At 44.1% G+C, this 20,678-nt stretch overlaps 2 protein-coding genes across 7 annotated transcripts in view; both read left to right on the plus strand.

The window, feature by feature from the left end:
- The window catches only part of htr2cl1 (5-hydroxytryptamine (serotonin) receptor 2C, G protein-coupled-like 1), a 144,532-nt gene extending 134,768 nt beyond the window's left edge, over positions 1-9,764 (plus strand). For all 4 annotated transcript variants that reach the window (XM_072687472.1, XM_072687474.1, XM_072687473.1 and 1 more), the window contains one exon: positions 7,221-9,764. In XM_072687472.1, coding sequence (XP_072543573.1) covers positions 7,221-8,185 — 965 coding nt within the window. In that variant the 3' untranslated portion in view covers positions 8,186-9,764. The remainder of the gene's footprint in view (positions 1-7,220) is intronic.
- Positions 9,765-15,815: 6,051 nt separating this feature from the next.
- LOC140562073 (actin-binding protein WASF3) overlaps positions 15,816-20,678 on the plus strand; it is a 45,380-nt gene continuing 40,517 nt past the window's right edge. Inside the window, exon 1 of one of the 3 annotated variants that reach the window (XM_072687449.1) lies at positions 15,816-16,122. The gene's annotated coding sequence lies outside the window, so the exon portion shown is untranslated. The remainder of the gene's footprint in view (positions 16,123-20,678) is intronic. The other 2 variants (XM_072687448.1, XM_072687451.1) reach the window with 2 other exon arrangements.

Genomic DNA, 20,678 nt, shown 5'->3' on the forward strand with positions numbered 1-20,678 from the left:
TTAAGTAAAGGTAAAAAAGGTAAAGGTGCACATATTTGTCACTGTACACACACACACACTATAGTGAACCAGGGGCAGTGAGTACACACACACACCCAGAGCGGTGGGCAGCCAACTCCAGCGCCCGGGAAGCAGAGAGGGTAAAGGGCCTTGCTCAAGGGCCCAGCAGTGGCAGCTTGCCAAGCATGGTAATCGAACCCACAACCCTGAGACACCACTGCCCACCACTGCCCAAGTGTTGAAAGACCTTCGCAAGTGGGCTGGGATTATGGCATTTTTAGTTAGGAGTAATTAGGCATAAATATAACAAATATAAATTATAAATATAATAAGTCAAGACTATTACGTTACAACGTTACGTTACGTTACAACAGGATTGCTGTTGGCATCCACATTGGTCTTTGAGTAAAAGGCAGAGTTTTTTTTTTTGAGAAAAGAAATTATGATGTTTTAACCAATATCTGGTTAGACTAATCAGTGCTATTATTAGTTTAAATTATGTGAGTGTTAGCTGAGGGTATTGGTCAAGGAGAAATCTTGAACTAAATCTTTACACTTCCAACTAGATCAAAAGATTATTGACAGAATACCTATTTACCTTGTACTGCATTCATTTGCATTCATGTTGAAAACACACTTATTGCGTAGGTGCCTTAGACTTTTGTACAGCACTGAATACGCACAGTATACACACCGGGAGGATGAGTCCCTCTGGATAGAGGCTATAATAAGAAGGGCTAGAAGGCAGCTATATATTATGTCCTTTCGGTGTCCCTCCACTACATTTTTCCAGTGTTTTCTGTCTATCTCTTATTTATAGCAGAGAGCTTAAGAAAGGTCAAGTACTGTGGGGTTGGGATTTCATAGATCTGCTATCTAAACATTACCAAACAGCAGATATCTCTCCCAATAGTGTATGTGTTATGTAGCCTGTAGCCAATGGGCATCAAGAACTAAAATTTCAGTTTTTTTTTTTTTTTGTTGTTAAACTCTTGATGAATGTGATTTACTGTTAATATGTACATTAACCACTGCTATCATCCTTAAACTCAATGTTTGATTGAAGAGCTCTCGTTTTCAGTCATTATTCGAACACAAGCCCATTCTTTATTTGATTCCTAACTACATTTAAACCTCCATCTGTTGTGGCTCTGATCCATTGTCTCTAATTGAATAGAATATGCATTTATCCAACCATTAGCAGGCGAGATGAGCAGAGACAAGTGTGCACTGATTTAAGTAGCGGTTTTTGAGCTGCTGTTGCTACATGCAGCTTCTCTGCAGCTATACTTTAAAAACAGATGTATTAAAGACAATTACACACTGGGTTGTTTTTCTCACACTGTTTCCGTACATCATTTTTGTGTTATTTAACACAAGCGTTGTGTTCATTCAGATGTGCTCTAACTGATCTATTCACTCTGTGCTCTGATTTGTCAAAATAATACATAAAATACATAAATGTTATTTATTTCAAATGATATTTTTTCTAAGTTCAGACTACTGGCACAGACTCTGCAGTGCAGTGGTCGAACTGTCGAAAATTAAGGGGGGCGGTGGATTACAGGGCTGAGAATCTCTAGGTACCTCACTATTACAATTTGAATATGATTAAGAGGGCTGTGATGTGATGATTAAACGATTATCCAAGCATCTTAATGCATCTTTTTTTCCTTTATACAGGATTTATTTCCCTCACTGTGTGACTCTACTTGGTACTTTTAAAGCTAAGTATTTATAATGATTCATAATAAGTCTACTCCAATTATTTTTTTGCTACAAAACAAATAGAAGTGATGGCAAGTGAAATGGAGGATTCTGCAGTGGGCCTGCAGTGGAAAAACACATTGACACAGTAGGCAACTTAAACACTCGCCAAGAGGCCAGGTTTAGCATGTGGACATTGTTTTTCACATGCAGGAATTTACCCAGTTCAGCAGAAACAGTCATGTTTAAGCATTATCTGTCTTAGTAATCTGCCGTTCGTCTGTTACAGTCATTAACAGCTCAGCTATATCTGGACTAGTGTGTCTCTTAGTCACTGCTCTTGAATATAGCAGGATATGCTGGCTGCCAGTCAATGGTAATATGCATCCAATGTTACAGCTGTTCTACCAATCTATCATCAAATTCAGTGAAAAAACACATTCAAATGCAGAAAATGTCCACTGGAACATTTAAAAGGACCTCTGCCGAAGAGAATGCCCATACGCAAACATACATATTTCTGCTTATGTACAGTAGGTATTTAAATAAAAATGAATTTTCTTAAACTGTGGGTCTGACCAGCGTCTTCTGCCATTGGTCAGTGCTGAATTTGCAAAGAATGCTGCTGGTATTTCCATTCATTCTCATGGCCAGCCGACGCATCCTCGGTTTTCAGGGTGGAGAAAGAACATATCCAGGCATCTTATTAAAAATGCGCTGAGTATTGGAATACAATTTGAGGTCAAGCAAGAACATGATATCAGAAGAACACGTCCATGTTTTGTTTGCTGGTGTGTTCATTTCTGGAGTTCGCTCAGCTGCCATGTGTGCAACACGGCACATGAACCCTCCAAACGACATCCGCGGTAGTTTGTTTTCTCTGCAATTATGCCATTTCATTCACTAAAACGAGATGAATGTCATCTCCAAGAGAAATATACCAAGGCCTTTATTGTGCCATAATTAGATTAAGTTCACACAGCTTGTGTGATGAAAGTACGTGGATGGAATTAATGTATACATAATTAAATCCTAAGGACGGTGGCAGTTTTACAAGTCAGACATTTTTGTCTTTCTTTTCCTTGACTCTTGAATTGAGCCATGTAATGTAAATTTATGTAAATTTAAATTAAAGTACATTTTTCATTGTTTAATCAATGTTTTTTTTTTGTTTTTGTTTTTTTACTATGGTGAAGATTTGAGCTTGGAGTTAACAATTCTGAATGTTGTCTGCAATAAATAATGAAATAACTTACAACCACAAGTAACATTGTAGGTTCTTCGTCCTAATCTGCTTGGAAATCCACCTATAAAACACTCCAGGGCTTTATTTTCCAAAGCTTATAATTCAAAGGTTGTCAACCCAAAAGAATGAAACCAGGTTCAAATTGACAACTGGTTCAGAGGCTGTGAGTCAGGAACGTGAAATGTAGACACTGCTTTATACAGCTCTATTACGTTGCAATGCGAAGTGATATGATACAGCTAAAGGACGAAGCACTGAGACATCAATGCGTATAACTTCAAACGCTGACCAGCGAGAGGGATGAAAGCAGGCTCAAATCTACCAGTCTGATATGGGAAATATTTCACCGGTCTTACCAATCACTGACATGCAGAAACAAAAGCTGTGAGATTATTCTAAAATCAGCCCTGCCAGCTTAAACCTGGCCTCAGTATGATCAGCCTCTGGATGATCAACTTTTAAAATTATAGGCTGTGGAAAATAAAGCTCCTAAGTGCAGCATTGGCAGGTTTCGGAATAGAGGATGAGAACATCTGAATAAGCTAAAAGTGCCCTGTTACTGGCAGGTGTAAGGTATTGCACCACGGATTTACAGGTTCTATATAAATGCAGTTACTATTATTATGTTATTATCTACACTGGCAACACACAAAACACAGGAACTGCAGCACTAGGTTGTCTTTAGCTGATGTGTTAAGCATTTTAGATCCCAGTGGAAATATGGAAAAACTGCAGATATGTTCTATAAAGTAGAATTATGGGTCAAACACCAAAGCGACTTACATATGCTGCTTTCACACCTACCTTGTTTGGCCGGACTTACAGACTTTTCAGTTTGGTCCAAACCAAGATAATAGCTGTGAAAGGTGCCGTGAACCACGGTCCAAACCAAAGGACCACAATTTGGTCCACCTAAAAGAAGTGGTCTCTGTCCAAATTAACTGAACCATGGTCCAGTTTGTATGCTTGAATGCTTTTTGGATGGTTTGGACTTTCTGACCAATTACAGGATGTTGATGCAGGCTACTGTCACCCATCAGACAACAGGAGATGAAAAAAGAACTGGATAAACAGCAAAAACGGGATGTCTTTTCCTCCTTATCTGTTTGCTATGATATACAGTGGGGAGAACAAGTATTTGATACACTGCTGATTTTTCAGGTTTTCCCACTTGCAAAGCATGTAGAAGACTGTAATTTTTATCATAGGTGCTCTTCAACTGTGAGTGATGGAATCTAAAACAAAAATCCAGAAAAATACATTGTATGATTTTTAAATAATTAATTTCCATTTTATTGTGGGAAATAAGTATTTGATCATCTATCAACCAGTAAGAATTTTGGCTCTCACAGACATGTTACTTCTTCTTTAAGAAGCCCTCCTGTTCTCCACTCATTACCTGTATTAACTGCACCTGTTTGAACTCGTTACCTGTATAAAAGACACCTGTCCACACACTCAATCAGTCAGACTCCAGCATCTCCACAATGCCCAAGACCAGAGAGCTTTGTAAGGACATCAGGGATAAAATTGTAGACCTGCACAAGGCTGGGATGGGCTACAGGACAATAGGCAAGCAGCTTGGTGAGAAGGCAACAACTGTTGGTGCAATTATTAGAAAATGGAAGAAATGCAAAATAACGGATAATCTCCCTCGGTCTGGGGCGCCATGCAAGATCTCACCTCGTGGAGCATCAATGATCTTGAGGAAGGTGAGGAATGAGCCCAGAATTACACGGCAGGACCTGGTCAATGACCTGAATAGAGCTGGGACCACAGTCTCAAAGAAAACAATCAGTAACACTCTACGCCGTCAAGGATTAAAATCCTGCAGTGCACGCAAGGTGCCCTTCCTCAAGCCAACGCATGTCAAAGCCCATCTGAAGTTTGCAAATGACCATCTGAATGATCCAGAGGAGGAATGGGAGAAGGTCATGTGGTCTGATGAGACAAAAATAGAACTTTTTGGTTTAAACTCCACTCGTCATGTTTGGAGGAAGAAGAATGATGAGTACAACCCCAAGAACACCATCCCAACCGTGAAGCATGGCGGTGGAAACATCATTCTTTGGGGATGCTTTTCTGCAAAGGGGACAGGACGACTGCACCGTATTGTGGGAAGGATGGATGGGGCCATGTATCGTGAGATTTTGGCCAACAACCTCCTTCCCTCAGTAAGAGCACTGAAGATGGGTCGTGGCTGGGTCTTCCAGCATGATATCGACCCAAAACACACAGCCAGGGCAACTAAAGAGTGGCTCCGTAGGAAACATCTTAAGGTCCTGGAGTGGCCTAGCCAGTCTCCAGACCTGAATCCAATAGAAAATCTTTGGAGGGAGCTTAAAGTCCGTGTGGCCCAGCGCCAGCCACGAAACCTGAAGGCTCTGGAGGAGATCTGTATGGAGGAGTGGGCCAAAATCCCTGCTGCAGTGTGTGCAAACCTTGTCAAGAACTACAGGAAACGTCTCATCTCTGTAATTGCAAACAAAGGTTTCTGTACCAAATATTAAGTTTCTTTTTCTGGTGTATCAAATACTTATTTCCCACAATAAAATGGAAATTAATTATTTAAAAATCATACAATGTATTTTTCTGGATTTTTGTTTTAGATTCCATCACTCACAGTTGAAGAGTACCTATGATAAAAATTACAGTCTTCTACATGCTTTGCAAGTGGGAAAACCTGAAAAATCAGCAGTGTATCAAATACTTGTTCTCCCCACTGTAATTGCTGCACGATGCTTCGCAAATTTAAACAGGTTTCGAGTATGGGGCCTGTCATTTGAGTTGTTGCTGTTATTAGCAAGAACGTGGTAACAAAATGAACACACTAGTATCGTCTAGATTGGCTTCAGCCAGTGAATCTGGTGCAGGGTTCTCGAATTCAACACTTGGGACTAAATAGTGTTTTGCATATTCCCTTTGGGTGTATCTGCATCCGCCCACAACCCAATGGAATCACACCAGAATTGTGATTGGCTATTGTTGCTACCTCTGGCTGTGGCCATTCAAGAGTGTACGCTGGTGGACAACGACTCACGATTCATTTTATCTGGGAAAGGCTACCTGCTGATTAGACAACATGCCAACATCAGATGCACGTACTTCTACAAACCAATCAGCGTCATGTATAGTGTCACGCAGTCAGTCCACGCAGGTGATGGGGCCGGGACGTAGGTGTATCATGGAAAGTGATCACAAAAATGTGTAAAAACTATTCAGACCAAATGTACACAGTGCAGCAAAGAGATGAACCTTGATTAGAATGTGCAAACAGTGAACGCCAAGGCCATTGATACGAGTCAAAGAACCCTTTTCAGTACGATATAGAACCCTTGTGCTTAGATGGTAGGTGCTTTCTGAAGAGACCATGGTGGGAGGAAGTTGATTCCATCACTGAGGGGAGGGAAAGGGCATGTCAAGAAGGTCCCAGAAGTCAGGAGACCTATGTTATGTTATGTTTCTAAGTACTCCGAAACTGGCCTTGTTGAATCAGAGCTTTGTATTAGATTATTGCTGCTTCAGGAAGCAAAGTGACATGATCGCAATAGAGAAGTCACATGAGAGATTAAAAACTTCAAGAGGTTCTGGACCAGCTGAGCGGCAGCATTCTCTATGGAGGAGAAATGGTGTAGGAGGGAACTTTAGGAATAAATAAAGCTTAAACTAAATGTTGTTGGGCGTCTGCAGTGAAAAAGGAAGGATGTCTCAACATTTCTCCAGAATGTTTAAGATGTAAAGTCATTCAGACTAGTTTAAGTGTGAAATGCTCAGTTCTAGAGAAATTTTGCTGAATTGTTCACAGTGGGGGGTGACAGGAACCAGACATTTGAAGAGCTTAACGACTCTAAATGTTACAGCACAGAAAGATATTATGTGAAATGATTATGAGTACAGTTTATGCAGCTTTTGCAAACAGTGCAACCTTTCACCAATCCTTTTGAAATGAGTAATGCACTTTAAATATAGGTGTGCAGGTTCACAAAATGGTTGTGTGCTATATTTTCTCATAGCTGGTTTAACTTTGCAACAGTAGCATAGCAAGAAATCACATTTGTAGATGGAGTATGGATTGAACATTTACACAACATGTGACGAAGACGCTGAATTTCTTGTGGCATGACTTTTGAGAACACAAACAAGTGTGTTTTTGGGATATTAAGTCTTTAATGAATCAATTTTCTCCATAGATTATTATTAATGATCAGTTATTATAACTGAAACCACTGTCTCTCTTTCTTTCCCACTTTTTCTGTCTCTCTCTCAGGCATCTCCATGCCCATCCCGGTGATCGGCCTTAGCAACAAGGACAAAGTCTTTGTGAACGGCAGTTGCGTTCTGAATGAGGAGCGCTTTGTGCTGGTTGGCTCCTTTGTGGCCTTCTTCATCCCTCTGGTCATCATGGTGGTCACCTACTGCCTCACAGTGCAGGCTCTCCAACGCCAGGCATCCGTCTTCCTGTACGAGGCCAAGGCCTGTTCCCAGCAGCCCTTGCAGCCCCCAGGCCCATCTGCTTCCCAGCTTGCTCCACCCCTTGCCCCATCACGCCGCAGCAGCCTGAACTGCCTTCGGCTGGGGGGAGGGGACGGGAACTCTCTGAGCCCCGCCACGCTTTCGGACAGCGTCTCTATGGTAGGCAGTTCAGAAGCCCCGTCCCAGCTCAACTCTCCTGCAGGTCGGGACCCGGCCGGAGCCCACGGCCGCCGTGGCATGATGCAGGCCATCAAGAATGAGCGGCGGGCCTCTAAAGTCCTGGGGGTAGTCTTCTTTCTGTTCTTGCTCATGTGGTGCCCGTTCTTCATCACCAATGTGTTGTTTGTGCTGTGCCGTGGGGCATGCAACGAACCCCTGCTGTCTGAACTGCTCAACGTGTTTGTGTGGATTGGGTACATCTCCTCAGGTGTCAACCCTCTGGTCTACACACTTTTTAATAAGACCTACAGGCGGGCTTTCTCCAGCTACATGCGCTGCCGGTACAGTGGAATGCGGCTCAAGCCCATTCCCATCTATTCCCAGCCCTGCCCATCCCATGCCGCAGTTACTCCCCTCCTGATCTGTGGCAAGGTGGGAGTGGACCGGAACAGTAACTGCCGGAATGGGGATGGGAATGGCTTTGGGAATCTGGAGCCTACGGACATAGACATGGACGCTGGGCTGGAACTACAACCTGGAATGTCGGCGCTGTCCGTCAACAGCTGCCACACGCTCCCAGAGCACACTAGTAGCGTCTGATTGGCATTAGATAGTGAATCTGTTGCAGGATCCTCGACTTCAACCCTTGGGACTTACTAGTGTTTTGCATATTCCCTTGGGGTGTGTCTGCATCCGCCCACCACCCAATAGAACTCACACCAGCATTGTGATTGGCTATTGTTGCTACCTTTGGTGGTGACATGGCCATTCTAGAATGTACGCTGGTGGACAACGACTCAAAGCATCATGGACTAACCCTGGTTCGGATGCCTAGGGTCACTTCCAGGACACTCAGCACTGTGCAGGAATTTCATAGGAGTCTCTGAGCCTGTTTCCTGGACATGGATTAGGTCTAGTCCTGGACTGAATTAGTTGAAAAGCCATTTTAGTCCAGGCTTAAGTTTAATTTGGGTCTGAGAAACCAGTGCCTCATGGCAAAATCAACAAGTACACAGTTCCTTGTTGGAACTTCATGTTTGAACAGGTTCAGATATCTGAATGCCAAATAAATTGTTGTGTTGCATGGCTTATCTCGGTTTCCCAGTAAAACAGAATCAAACAGTGTGACCTGCTAAACACGCAGGAAGGCTTCCAATCAGAGAGTTTACAGTGCCCTCATGTGGTCCATTGCAGAAGTCTGGTTGCAGGTGGCTTGTGAAAGTAGGCTGACCTACATTGTTAGAAAAAAAAAATCAGGTATTAAAAGAACTACACCAGTTACATTGAAGCTTTGATTGAAGTAACGCTGGCATCACATACATTTGCTTCAACACATTTACATCACTGGTAGATATTAGGACTTATCTATGCATAATAATCCATGCATTTTAGAGAAGCAAGATTTGGGATATTTTATTCAATTTTATTCAATCCTTTTAACTTGATGGTAAAGAACAAAAAACAAAAAAATCTCAAACAGAAGTCCTCAGACCGTCTCAGAGCTACCACTCACCTGTAACTGCGCATCTTTGACCAATTTGTAAAATGGAATGTAATTCAAATCCTAATGCACATTTCTGATCAAAGCATGCTGTGTGTGGGCAATCAGTGGCGCACCAGAGCTGCACTTTGAATCTCAGCGTAAGGACTACAAGGTCGTAAAGAAGGTCTGCCACTGGTTCATGGCTGATTTATCCAGATACCACTGAGAAGTTCAAAACGTTGCTCCCTCAAGGACTTTCTATCTCTCATGGCATGCTTTCTCTGCCGCTAGCTTTAAAGCCAGTGAACGTAGAGGTCAGTTATCTAGCGGCATTGTAATGAAATGTAGAGGCACAGCATGACACTGCGCTGAAAAGCCGGTGTATGCTTTAAAAAAAAAAAAAACACAGAGCCAGATCTCAGACAGTAAAGGCCAGTCCGCCAGATCCAAAACGTGTATTCTGAGGAGCTATAGGAACGTGTTGTTGTGTAAAATGCTGTAAATGCTTGCTGTTTTGTGAGTGTATGTAGAATTTTAGTACTCACTATGTAATAAAACACTCCTTCCTCATTTAAACTGCCATTTTCTACCAAAACCTGTGAATGTTTGTTCAGATCACTCCTCCTGTACGAATCCTTTTCACACAACCTTATTTTTTTGTCACTGCTATTTATTTAATAAATGTCTATTATCATTCTTGCCGGTGTTTTGCTCTATGAGGTTTTCGTACATTGTTTTTGTCACAGGAAAGCCTCCAAATCTCCAAAAAGGCAACTTTACATGAGCAGAAAGCAAAAATGGAGATGCAATGGAAATCGATATAAAACACTTTTATTTTGGAGGTCATTTAGGAGCATTTCTATTAGTCCATTCATCATAAAATGTGGATACAATGTAAAGAACAACTGCCAGGATCAAATGATCAGAAAAATTTAAAATATAAAAATGAAGATAGAAAGTGTTTGCTTGACGATGACAATATTGTTCACAGTGCAATGCACACTTTTTCTACTGTCACACCACATACAGGATAACCCCACCCCACTCAACCTAGGAACTCGAGATACATTGAAGCAGACGAACAGCAGATGGAAACTACACTGGGTTTGTGTAACTGCACTCACATTATTAACTCCAGTTTGTACTGCCCCGATTACACTGCAACACTGCAGGTGTACTAAACTGCATTCTGACACATATGCATGGATTATACATGACATTTCTTCCATGTTCATATGTGTTATAAATCAGGGGCTGAGTCTCTTGAAAGTGTATAGCTCAAAATTGACTCTAAAACTTCTCACAGAGAACTTTCTCTATCAGTTGATCCTAACACAAGATACTTTTGGGAAACATTCCAAATTTCCCCCAATTATATTAATTCTAACCTAGCTAACAAACACTTAATGGCCCAAATCTTTTCTGGAAGGTTGACCCAATCTGGTCTAGGCATGTTTTTTTTTTCAACACAGAAGATCCTGTTATAAAAGAGAGAGAAATTCATAAGCATTTAATTCATCCACATTACAAAGTTTTTCATCATTTGCATTTAGAAAAATTGAGTGATGATTTTACTGCAGTATTTAAAAAATATGTGCCAGCCAATAATCTGGAAAAAGAGTCAAGATGTCAAAAATAACACACTCCAAGACTGTCAGACACTCTGTATCGCGCCCTCCCCGCCGCCCACAGGCCCATATAAGGACTTCCGTTTCATTTACGTTCATGTGTGTTTGATTCAGTGTATCGATTCATGTTCATTTGGTTCATGTGTTACACCTGGGACTGGGGGTACTTAAGGAGTCTCGACACCGCCATTCGGTGCCGAGAATGTAACCGTTTGGAGCCTTCAGGACCCCCTGCGGTTCCTCTTTGGTCTCAGGTGTGTCTAGGTCAGCTCAGGCGATTCAGCCTCGCTCAGGCTACTCACGAGTCAAGTGAGGCTCGCTCGCTTCAGGTCTGGATACTCAGGTCGCCCACGGCCCAGCAAGGCAACCCATGCTCACAGCAGCGCACTGCCTTTTCAGGTTTGGTCGGCCTTGCCGTTTGGTCTAGCGGCTGGTTCCCCTGCTTCCCTCATTTAGTTATTGTAGCACGGCTCGTCCCAGTCCCAGGTTTTATTTTGTTCGCCATTTGTGTTGTCACGTTCCGGTTGTGTTCACTGTTTTGCCCTTTTATTGCTGCTCATGTTTTTCGTACTTTTGGCGTTTATGTTCATTTTGTTGAATAAACCCTCTTGCATTGAGTTCCATCTCTGTGAGTGTTCATCCCATCTTGGTCTGGCCTAACACACCATGACAGTTACGCACTAAGGTGTATTATTCGGTAACTACAGGGACTGGTGGGGCTATTCTTTGGTAATAGAAGTGTGTAAAAACACTTTCAGCCCACCATGGGGCCACAGGCTGTTTAAGGGAGTAAAACACTGTAGATATTTTATAATTTAGACCTAATACCAAAATAAATCCGTCCAGAATGGCACACTCTGCCAACTGCACTATGCAGCTGTGGCGAAGTGGGCTTACCAATGCTTGCGAGAACTGCGTAACATTTTCATGTAAAATCCTGTAATATTACTTTACCATCTCAGTTCACAGGCTCAGCTTGTCCAGTAATGCTTGTGTAAAGCATGTCCATTAGAAGTGCCTCAAAGCATGAATCACACTTTCCAGGAAATGCTGCTTTGATCTGCTGTACTGTCCAAGAAAACACAGAACAGATGAGATTGTTTAGGTGAGTCAAGATGGTGGTGCACTGTTCCACAGTACAATATTGCTCATATATATAGTCATAAGAAAAAAAACCTTCACAAGATCATCTAGAGAGGCCAGATGAGTTTTGGGAAAGTTTGGCCCAATCAGCAGAGGTTTATTTTAAGAAATAAAGACACCTTGCCAACTTTGAATTAGGGGGAGACTCAGTCATGCTCTTGGGTTGTGTTGCAGCCAGTGCCCTTGGTAATATTCCACATAAATAAATAAATAAATTCCACATAATACCAGCAGATCCTGGATACAAATGTCAATCCATCTGTTAACAGGATGAAGCTGAAAAGAGGAAGGCTGATAGAAAATAAAAAAATAATGCTGAAGCAAATAAAAGAAAGTAGAAAGTTTGATTTGCCACTACTCTGCATGTCTGCATGGCTCCTCTTCACTCTTCAATGGAAAAGTCATTCTCAAAAACCTGTTACCAGGAATATGAGCTATGCATTTTTAAATGACCATAGTTAAAAACAGAATGTAGAGGAGATGTGGCCCCTCTTGCAATCTCCTGAATTCACACCAGTGATGAAATGTCTCTCAACTCTGTTATCAAACTGTTCAGCAATCCTCCATTACCGCAACATTTAGTTCTTCAGAATTCCTATCGTACTCCAAAGCTCCAGTTATGCTCAAATGTGCCCAATATCATGGCAGTTGTTTTCTGCCTTTTTCAAAATTCAAAACCAGTAGTAAAAACAGCAGGTCTGGATTCATCCATGTGGTACGCCTTACCACCTGCTGATCACAAACACCACAGTGATCAAAAAGCCACGCCCTGAACACCTCCTCCTGGCCCTCAAGCCCCTTAAATAACTGTTTTTCAGTCCAACTCCATGTAGAACAAACGTTGCACCCACCTTCACCCCGTCTCCTCCCTTTCTTCCATCACTCACCACACCAACAGGGGTCCAGCTTCTCATGCAGACAACAGGAAAGCCAAAAATATTCAGAGTCCACCCTCCCCGTTCCATCTCAGAGCATGGTCCGCACTAGCACACTGTAGATTTGGTTGGTAATACACACTCTAAACAAGAAGGGATCTTTGAACATAACAACTGAAACCCTTTTGATGCTATATGCCTCTGTGGGTGGTATATAGATGTAAGAATATGAATATAAATAAACAATTGTATGATTCTATAATGATGATCTATTAACGCTTCATCTTCACCTGTTTATAGTTGATTGTTGTTTCAGAGTTAGCCTAATACCTGAACACACATAAAGGGGAAATTACATTAAGGGGGTTTATTACCCATCCTGACGTGTTTATTTCATGGTAATTCGTTTTGTGTTCGCATTATAGCTGATTATTAATATAAAATGATACATACAGTATATTATCACCTAATGTCATTATAGAGCTTTTTATCAACTTAATGTCTTGTGAACATTTATTCTTCTGTTGGCTATTTATGGCCTGCAGGCCTCAGTGCGCTAAGCTCTCTTTTGCATATTCCTACTCTCACTTACACACACACCCGGCACACACATGTACATATACAAATATACACATTGGGTAATCCATTACAGTTACAGTGAAAAAGTAGGTAATTACATTACAATTACATTTTACAAAATAAGGATTACCTCACAGCCTAAAAAACATCACTGCTCTTACCATGTTGTTTCTAATCAAGTGAGCAAGCATGTGTTTGTAATAATGCACATGGAGCTAGTTGAGTGTAACAGAAAGACTGCTGTATGATTGACAGACTGCTGTATGATTAGCTGACTGTTGTATGATTAGCTGACTGTTGTATGATTGACAGATTGCTGTATGATTGACTGACTGCTGTATGATTAGCTGACTGCTGTATGATTGACTGACTGCTGTATGATTAGCTGACTTCTGTATGATTAGCTGACTGCTGTATGATTAGCTGACTGCTGAATGATTGACTAACTGCTGTATGATTAGCTAACTGCTGTATGATTAGCTGACTGTTGTATGATTAGCTGACTGTTGTATGATTGACTGACTGTTGGATGATTGACTGACTGCTGTATGATTGACTGACTGTTGGATGATTAGCTGACTGTTGTATGATTGACTGACTGCTGTATGGTTAGCTGACTTATGTATGATTGACTGACTGCTGTATGATTGACTGACTGCTGTATGATTGACTACCTGCTGTATGATTAGCTGACTGCTGTATGATTAGCTGACTGATGTATGATTAGCTGACTGCTGTATGATTAGCTGACTGCTGTATGATTGACTACCTGCTGTATGATTAGCTGACTGCTGTATGATTAGCTGACTGATGTATGATTGACTGACTTATGTATGATTGACTGAGTGCTGTATGATTGACTACCTGCTGTATGATTAGCTGACTGATGTATGATTGACTGACTTATGTATGATTGACTGACTGCTGTATGATTGACTACCTGCTGTATGATTAGCTGACTGATGTATGATTGACTGACTTATGTATGATTAACTGACTGCTGTATGATTGACTGACTTATGTATGATTGACTGACTGCTGTATGATTAGCTGACTGCTGTATGATTGACTAACTGCTGTATGATTAGCTGACTGCTGTATGATTAGCTGACTGCTGTATGATTGACTAACTGCTGTATGATTAACTGACTGCTGTATGATTGACTAACTGCTGTATGATTAACTGACTGCTGTATGATTAACTGACTGCTGTATGATTGACTAACTGCTGTATGATTAGCTGACTGCTGTATGATTAGCTGACTGATGTATGATTGACTGACTTATGTATGATTGACTGACTGCTGTATGATTAGCTGACTGCTGTATGATTGACTAACTGCTGTATGATTAGCTGACTGCTGTATGATTAACTGACTGCTGTATGATTAGCTGACTGCTGTATGATTAACTGACTGCTGTATGATTGACTAACTGCTGTATGATTAGCTGACTGCTGTATGATTAGCTGACTGATGTATGATTGACTGACTTATGTATGATTGACTGACTGCTGTATGATTAGCTGACTGATGTATGATTGACTAACTGCTGTATGATTAGCTGACTGCTGTATGATTAGCTGACTGCTGTATGATTGACTGACTTATGTATGATTGACTGACTGCTGTATGATTAGCTGACTGCTGGACGCTTTGCTGACTGCTGGACGCTGTGTTGTTTAACCCTTTCTTTCTGTTGCTAAATGAGTGTGCAGGTGTGTTTCTGTGTACGAATAGTGCTAACAGTGTTAATCACAATAACCTGTAAGATATATTTGGCGTTTGCCATTTTTAGTGCCCTGCTAGAAAAAACAGCATATGCCAGCAAAGCAGAACAGCATCCGAATAAACCAGTTTAGACCACTTCAGATGAACATGGAATTCATGCCGATCTAAACTGTTTTAGCTAGATGTTTGAATAATTCATGACAAATGGACTAATAAAAATAATAAATACATAATAACATATTTTAAATACCATATTTAAAAGAATCCATATTTCAAAAAATATATAAAAATATAAAAATAGCAAAGAATAATTTCTCTGTGTCAGTGACATTACTGGTTCATGGTGATTATAAAGCAGTCTATATGGAAAAACTGTGAGGAATGACATGTTGGGATAGGGTGATATCGTTGGCTACATGAAGCTTTCTATGGGACAGTAATTGGGTGCATGTGGCCTGTGGGATGGTGTAAGGATGGTGATAGGAATGGGGACAGATGATATGGATCACGCTGCATATACGGCAGATCAGTATGGATCAGTATGTGGGACAATACCGCCACCTCGCGGCCTAACAGTTGAATGACCACAACGTAGATCGCCCTGTGGTGTAATCAGCTGCTTTATTGTTCTTTTTCATTCTAAATATGAAAGCTTTTTTTAAAGACCGATATAAACTACCATAACGAAGCATGGTGGAAATACAGTGAAAAGGCTGATCGCGTCTTCGGCGTGGAGCAGTGTGGCGCATCGCGCCTGTTATTGGTAGGCGGTGGGCTGAGAGGTTGTGCGCATGCGCAGAGCGACGCAGAACAGTCTCGGCCGAAGCTGCTGCCGCGGCTGCCAGGGAAACACACACACACACACACACACACACACACAGGCTGTGAGCATCAGTCTGACATTCACACACGCCAAACCCAAACCCTCTCTGCTGTCTTCATCAGGGCCGTGGAGCGCTGGGAGCGATGTAAACCCTAAAACAGGGTAACAGAAGAGAGAGGGGGACGAACCGTTAGCGCTAACTGCGAGGCACCGCGCCTGCCTGCTCCGGCTCCTGCTCCGGCTCCTGCTCCGGCTCCGGCTCCGGCTCCGGCTCAGGTACACCACCGACATTTAATCGGGTTTACAGCCTTTAGGGATTCAGCGATGCAAAGCAGCTAGCTAGCTGAAGCTAAGCCCATGCTCTGTAACGCTCGGGTGTGTGCGGAGATGACGAAGTGTGTGAAGCGTTTGTGAAATGTAGGAGTGTGTGCTGGCTGTCTGAAACGACGCGGAGGAAGAAACAGCCAGCGGCTGAAATCTGCGGCTCGCAGTGGCTGAACGCCACCTTTTGTTTGTTATCGTCACCGTTACTGGCCCTGTGACCCGGGCTGCGACTCCAGCTGGCTCTGCCCTGTGTCTGGTCCCAGCGTGCAGGAGCTCTGAGAGCTGTGCTGGGGTCGGTAGGTAATGGTAGCAATGTTGAAGCTCCACACTGTGTGTGTGTGTGTGTGTGTGTGTGTGTGCGCTGCAGTGCTTGGTTAATCGGTTCATACGAGAGCAACTGTTCTTATTAATGTCTGGAGGAGAGAGGAGGAGAGAGGAGAGGAGAGAGAGAGGAGGAGAGGGAGAGGAGAGGAGAGAGGAGGAGAGAGGAGAGGAGAGGAAGGAGGAGAGGAGGACAGAGGAGAAGAGAGGAGGAGAGGAGAGAGGAGGAGGAGAGAGGAGAGGAGGACAGAGGAGAAGAGAGGAGAGGAGAGGAAGGAGGAGAGGAGGACAGAAGAGAGGAGAGGAGGAGAGGAGAGGAAGGAGGAGAAGGGAGAGGAGGAGAGGAGAGAGGGAGGAGAGGAGGAGAGAGGAGAGGAGGACAGAGGAGAAGAGAGGAGAGAGGAGAGGAAGGAGAGAGGAGAAGAGAGGAGAGGAGAGAGAGGGGAGAGGAAAGAGGAGAAGAGAGGAGAGAGAGAGGAGAGGGGAGAGAGGAGGAGGAGGAGAGAGGAGAGGAGGACAGAGGAGAAGAGAGGAGGAGAGGAGAGAGGGAGAGGAGAGGAGAGAGGGAGAGGAGGAGAGAGGAGAGGAGGACAGAGGAGAAGAGAGGAGAGAGGAGAGGAAGGAAGAGAGGAGAGGAGAGAGAGGGGAGAGGAAAGAGGAGAGAGGAGGAGGAGAGGAGGAGAGAGGAGAGGAGGACAGAGGAGAAGAGAGGAGAGAGGAGAGGAAGGAGGAGAGGAGAGGAGAAGAGAGGAGAGGAGAGAGAGGGGAGAGGAAAGAGGAGAAGAGAGGAGAGAGAGAGGAGAGGGGAGAGAGGAGGAGGAGAGAGGAGAGGAGGACAGAGGAGAAGAGAGGAGGAGAGGAGAGAGGGAGAGGAGAGGAGAGAGGGAGAGGAGGAGAGGAGAGGAGGACAGAGGAGAAGAGAGGAGAGAGGAGAGGAAGGAAGAGAGGAGAGGAGAGAGAGGGGAGAGGAAAGAGGAGAGAGGAGGAGGAGAGGAGAGAGGAGAAGAGAGGAGAGGAGAGAGAGGGGAGAGGAAAGAGGAGAAGAGAGGAGAGAGAGAGGAGAGGAGAGAGAGGGGAGAGGAAAGAGGAGAGAGGAGGAGGAGAGGAGAGAGGAGAAGAGAGGAGAGGGGAGAGGAAAGAGGAGAGAGGAGGAGGAGAGGAGAGAGGAGAAGAGAGGAGAGGAGAGAGAGGGGAGAGGAAAGAGGAGAGAGGAGAGGAGAGAGGAGAAGAGAGGAGAGGAGAGAGAGGGGAGAGGAAAGAGGAGAAGAGAGGAGAGAGAGAGGAGAGGAGAGAGAGGGGAGAGGAAAGAGGAGAGAGGAGGAGGAGAGGAGAGAGGAGAAGAGAGGAGAGGGGAGAGGAAAGAGGAGAGAGAGAGGAGAGAAGAGAGAGGGGAGAGGAAAGAGGAGAGAGGAGAGGAGAGGAGAGGAGAGGAGAGAGGAGAGGAAGGAGGAGAGGAGAAGAGAGGAGAGAGGAAGGAGGAGAGGAGAGAGGAGAAGAGAAGAGGAGAGGAGGAGGAGAGGAGAGAGGAGAGGAGAAGAGGAGAGGAGGAGGAGAGGAGAGAGAGGGAGGAGAGGAGAGAGGAGGAGAGAGGGAGAGGAGGAGAGGAGAGGAGGAGAGAGGAGAGGAGGACAGAGGAGAAGAGAGGAGAGAGGAGAGGAAGGAAGAGAGAAGAGAGAGGGGAGAGGAAAGAGGAGAGAGGAGGAGGAGAGGAGAGAGGAGAAGAGAGGAGAGGAGAGAGAGGGGAGAGGAAAGAGGAGAAGAGAGGAGAGAGAGAGGAGAGGGGAGAGGAGAGAGGAGGAGGAGAGGAGAGAGGAGAAGAGAGGAGAGAGAGAGGAGAGAAGAGAGAGGGGAGAGGAAAGAGGAGAGAGGAGAGGAGAAGAGGAGAGGAGGAGGAGAGGAGAGAGGAGAGGAAGGAGGAGAGGAGAAGAGAGGAGAGAGAGGAGAGAGGAGGAGGAGAGGAGAGGGGAGAGGAAAGAGGAGAGAGAGAGGAGAGAAGAGAGAGGGGAGAGGAAAGAGGAGAGAGGAGAGGAGAAGAGGAGAGGAGGAGGAGAGGAGAGAGGAGAGGAAGGAGGAGAGGAGAGAGGAGAAGAGAGGAGAGAGAGGGGAGAGGAGAGAGGAGGAGGAGAGGAGAGAGGAGAGGAGAAGAGAGGAGGAGAAGAGGGGAGAGGAAAGAGGAGAAGAGAGGAGAGAGAGAGGAGAGAAGAGAGAGGGGAGAGGAAAGAGAGGAGAGGAGAGAGGAGAAGAGAGGAGAGGAGAGAGAGGGGAGAGAGGAGGAGGAGAGGAGAGAGGAGAAGAGAGGAGAGGAGGAGGAGAGGAGAGGAGGAGGAGAGGAGAGAGGAGAGGAAGAGGAGAGGAGAGAGAGAGGGGAGAGGAAAGAGGAGAAGAGAGGAGAAGAGGAGGAGAGGAGAAGAGAAGAGAGGAGAAGAGAAGAGAAGAGAGGGGAGAGGAGAGAGGAGAGAGAGGAGAGCCTCCTCTCTCTCACTCTCTTCACTGCCTCTCTTTCTCTCTCACACACACACACTCTCTTTTTTTCTCTCTCTCATTCATTGTATCACTCTTTCCCTTACTGCCTCTCTCTCACTCTCTTCACTGCCTCTCTCTCTCTCTCTTCACTGCCTCTATCTCTCTCTCTCTCATTCATTGTATCACTCTTTCCCTTACTGCCTCTCTCTCACTCTCTTCACTGCCTCTCTCTCTCTCTCTTCACTGCCTCTATCTCTCTCTCTCTCATTCATTGTATCACTCTTTCCCTTACTGCCTCTCTTTTCCTTTCTGCATCTCTCCCTCTCTCTTCACTGCCTTTTACACTCTCTCTCTCTCTCTCTCTCTCTCTCTCTCATTCTTAATCACTATCTGTACTCTGTAGTTATTGTATCTCTTGTTTTACTGCCCCTCTCTGTGTATATCTCTCTCCCTTTCTGTCTATCTGCTTGTATCTCTCTCTCTTCATCTTTTTCTCTCTCTCTCTCTCTCTCTCATTATATCTCTCTCCCTTACTACCTTTTACCATTGTATCTGTCTCTCTCTCACTTTCTTTACTGTATATATGCCTCTCTCTCTCAATGCAAATCTCCCTCTTACTGTCTTTTCCCTGTCTGTCTGTCCTCATTCTCTCTCTCTCTCTCTCTCTCTCTCTCTCTCTCTCTCTCTCATACCAATCTGTATCTCTCTCTCTGTTTTCCTGTGCTAATGTCTCTCTCTCATGTTCTCTCTCTTAACCACTAATTGCAGTATGTTCTAATGTGTCTGGTCATTAGAACAGGGCCGTCCACAAGTTTGTGTGCAATGTTTCTCAGTGCTTTAAGGATTCAGGCCTTGAATCTGGTCTGTGATCTTGTACAATTTGTCCAGGGCCTCTTCTGTTTACAGGGGCCTTACTGCCAGGAACAGATCCTGGATCAGCTCTCCTACTCTGGGAAGCTTTATGAATGTGGGCTCAGACCTCCTATGATCAGATAAATGTGGACACTCTGATGCTGCTGTTCCAGTGTTCAGAGGTTTTGCTCCCCACAGAGTGGTGTTCTGCTTTTTCCAGGCCCGAATAGAAACCGAGAAGAGCTGCAGCAGTCATGGTACGGCAGGCAGAGATGGAGTGTGCAGCTTGTTGTTTACTCATGCTGTTTTGTGCTGGAGCTCTGCACAGTGTTTACGTCTTCCTAGCCTGGCGTTGGGAGATAGTTCCTGATGAGAAGTCCAGAACCTGTGAGGAAGTTCTGTGATCTAGTACTGGAGCAGGTCTGTCTCCCAGATCACTTTCTGCTGGTTCAGCTATGAAGCTATGACCGATGTAAACATCGAGGCTGGTCCTCTCCTTCTCCAATCTACGAGGAATATAAAGAAAGCACACCGAGGTCATGGAGCAGGTCATGTGTTTCCTCTGTAATAAGTTGACTTACGTTTTCAAATTGGCTGGGTTTCAGCTCTGCCTACATTTTGTTCATATTTGGCTTTACAGATATTGGCTATTCTCTGCTTCTTTCTGAGTGGGGGACAGCTTTGTGTTTTAGCTGTAAGGTCTTTTGTGAACAACCCAAAAAGCAAAGTGCAAGCATGGCGGCTCTTTTGAAAGCAGTGAGAATGGCATGATCCAACGACACGGTGCATCAGCATCAGTGGGTAACAGCAGTACCCCTTTACTGTATTTCACTGAGCTCTGTGAATGTCTGTCTGTCTATTTCACACGCTCT

Source organism: Salminus brasiliensis, chromosome 9 (assembly GCF_030463535.1).
Source record: "Salminus brasiliensis chromosome 9, fSalBra1.hap2, whole genome shotgun sequence".
Classification (NCBI taxonomy): domain Eukaryota; kingdom Metazoa; phylum Chordata; class Actinopteri; order Characiformes; family Bryconidae; genus Salminus; species Salminus brasiliensis.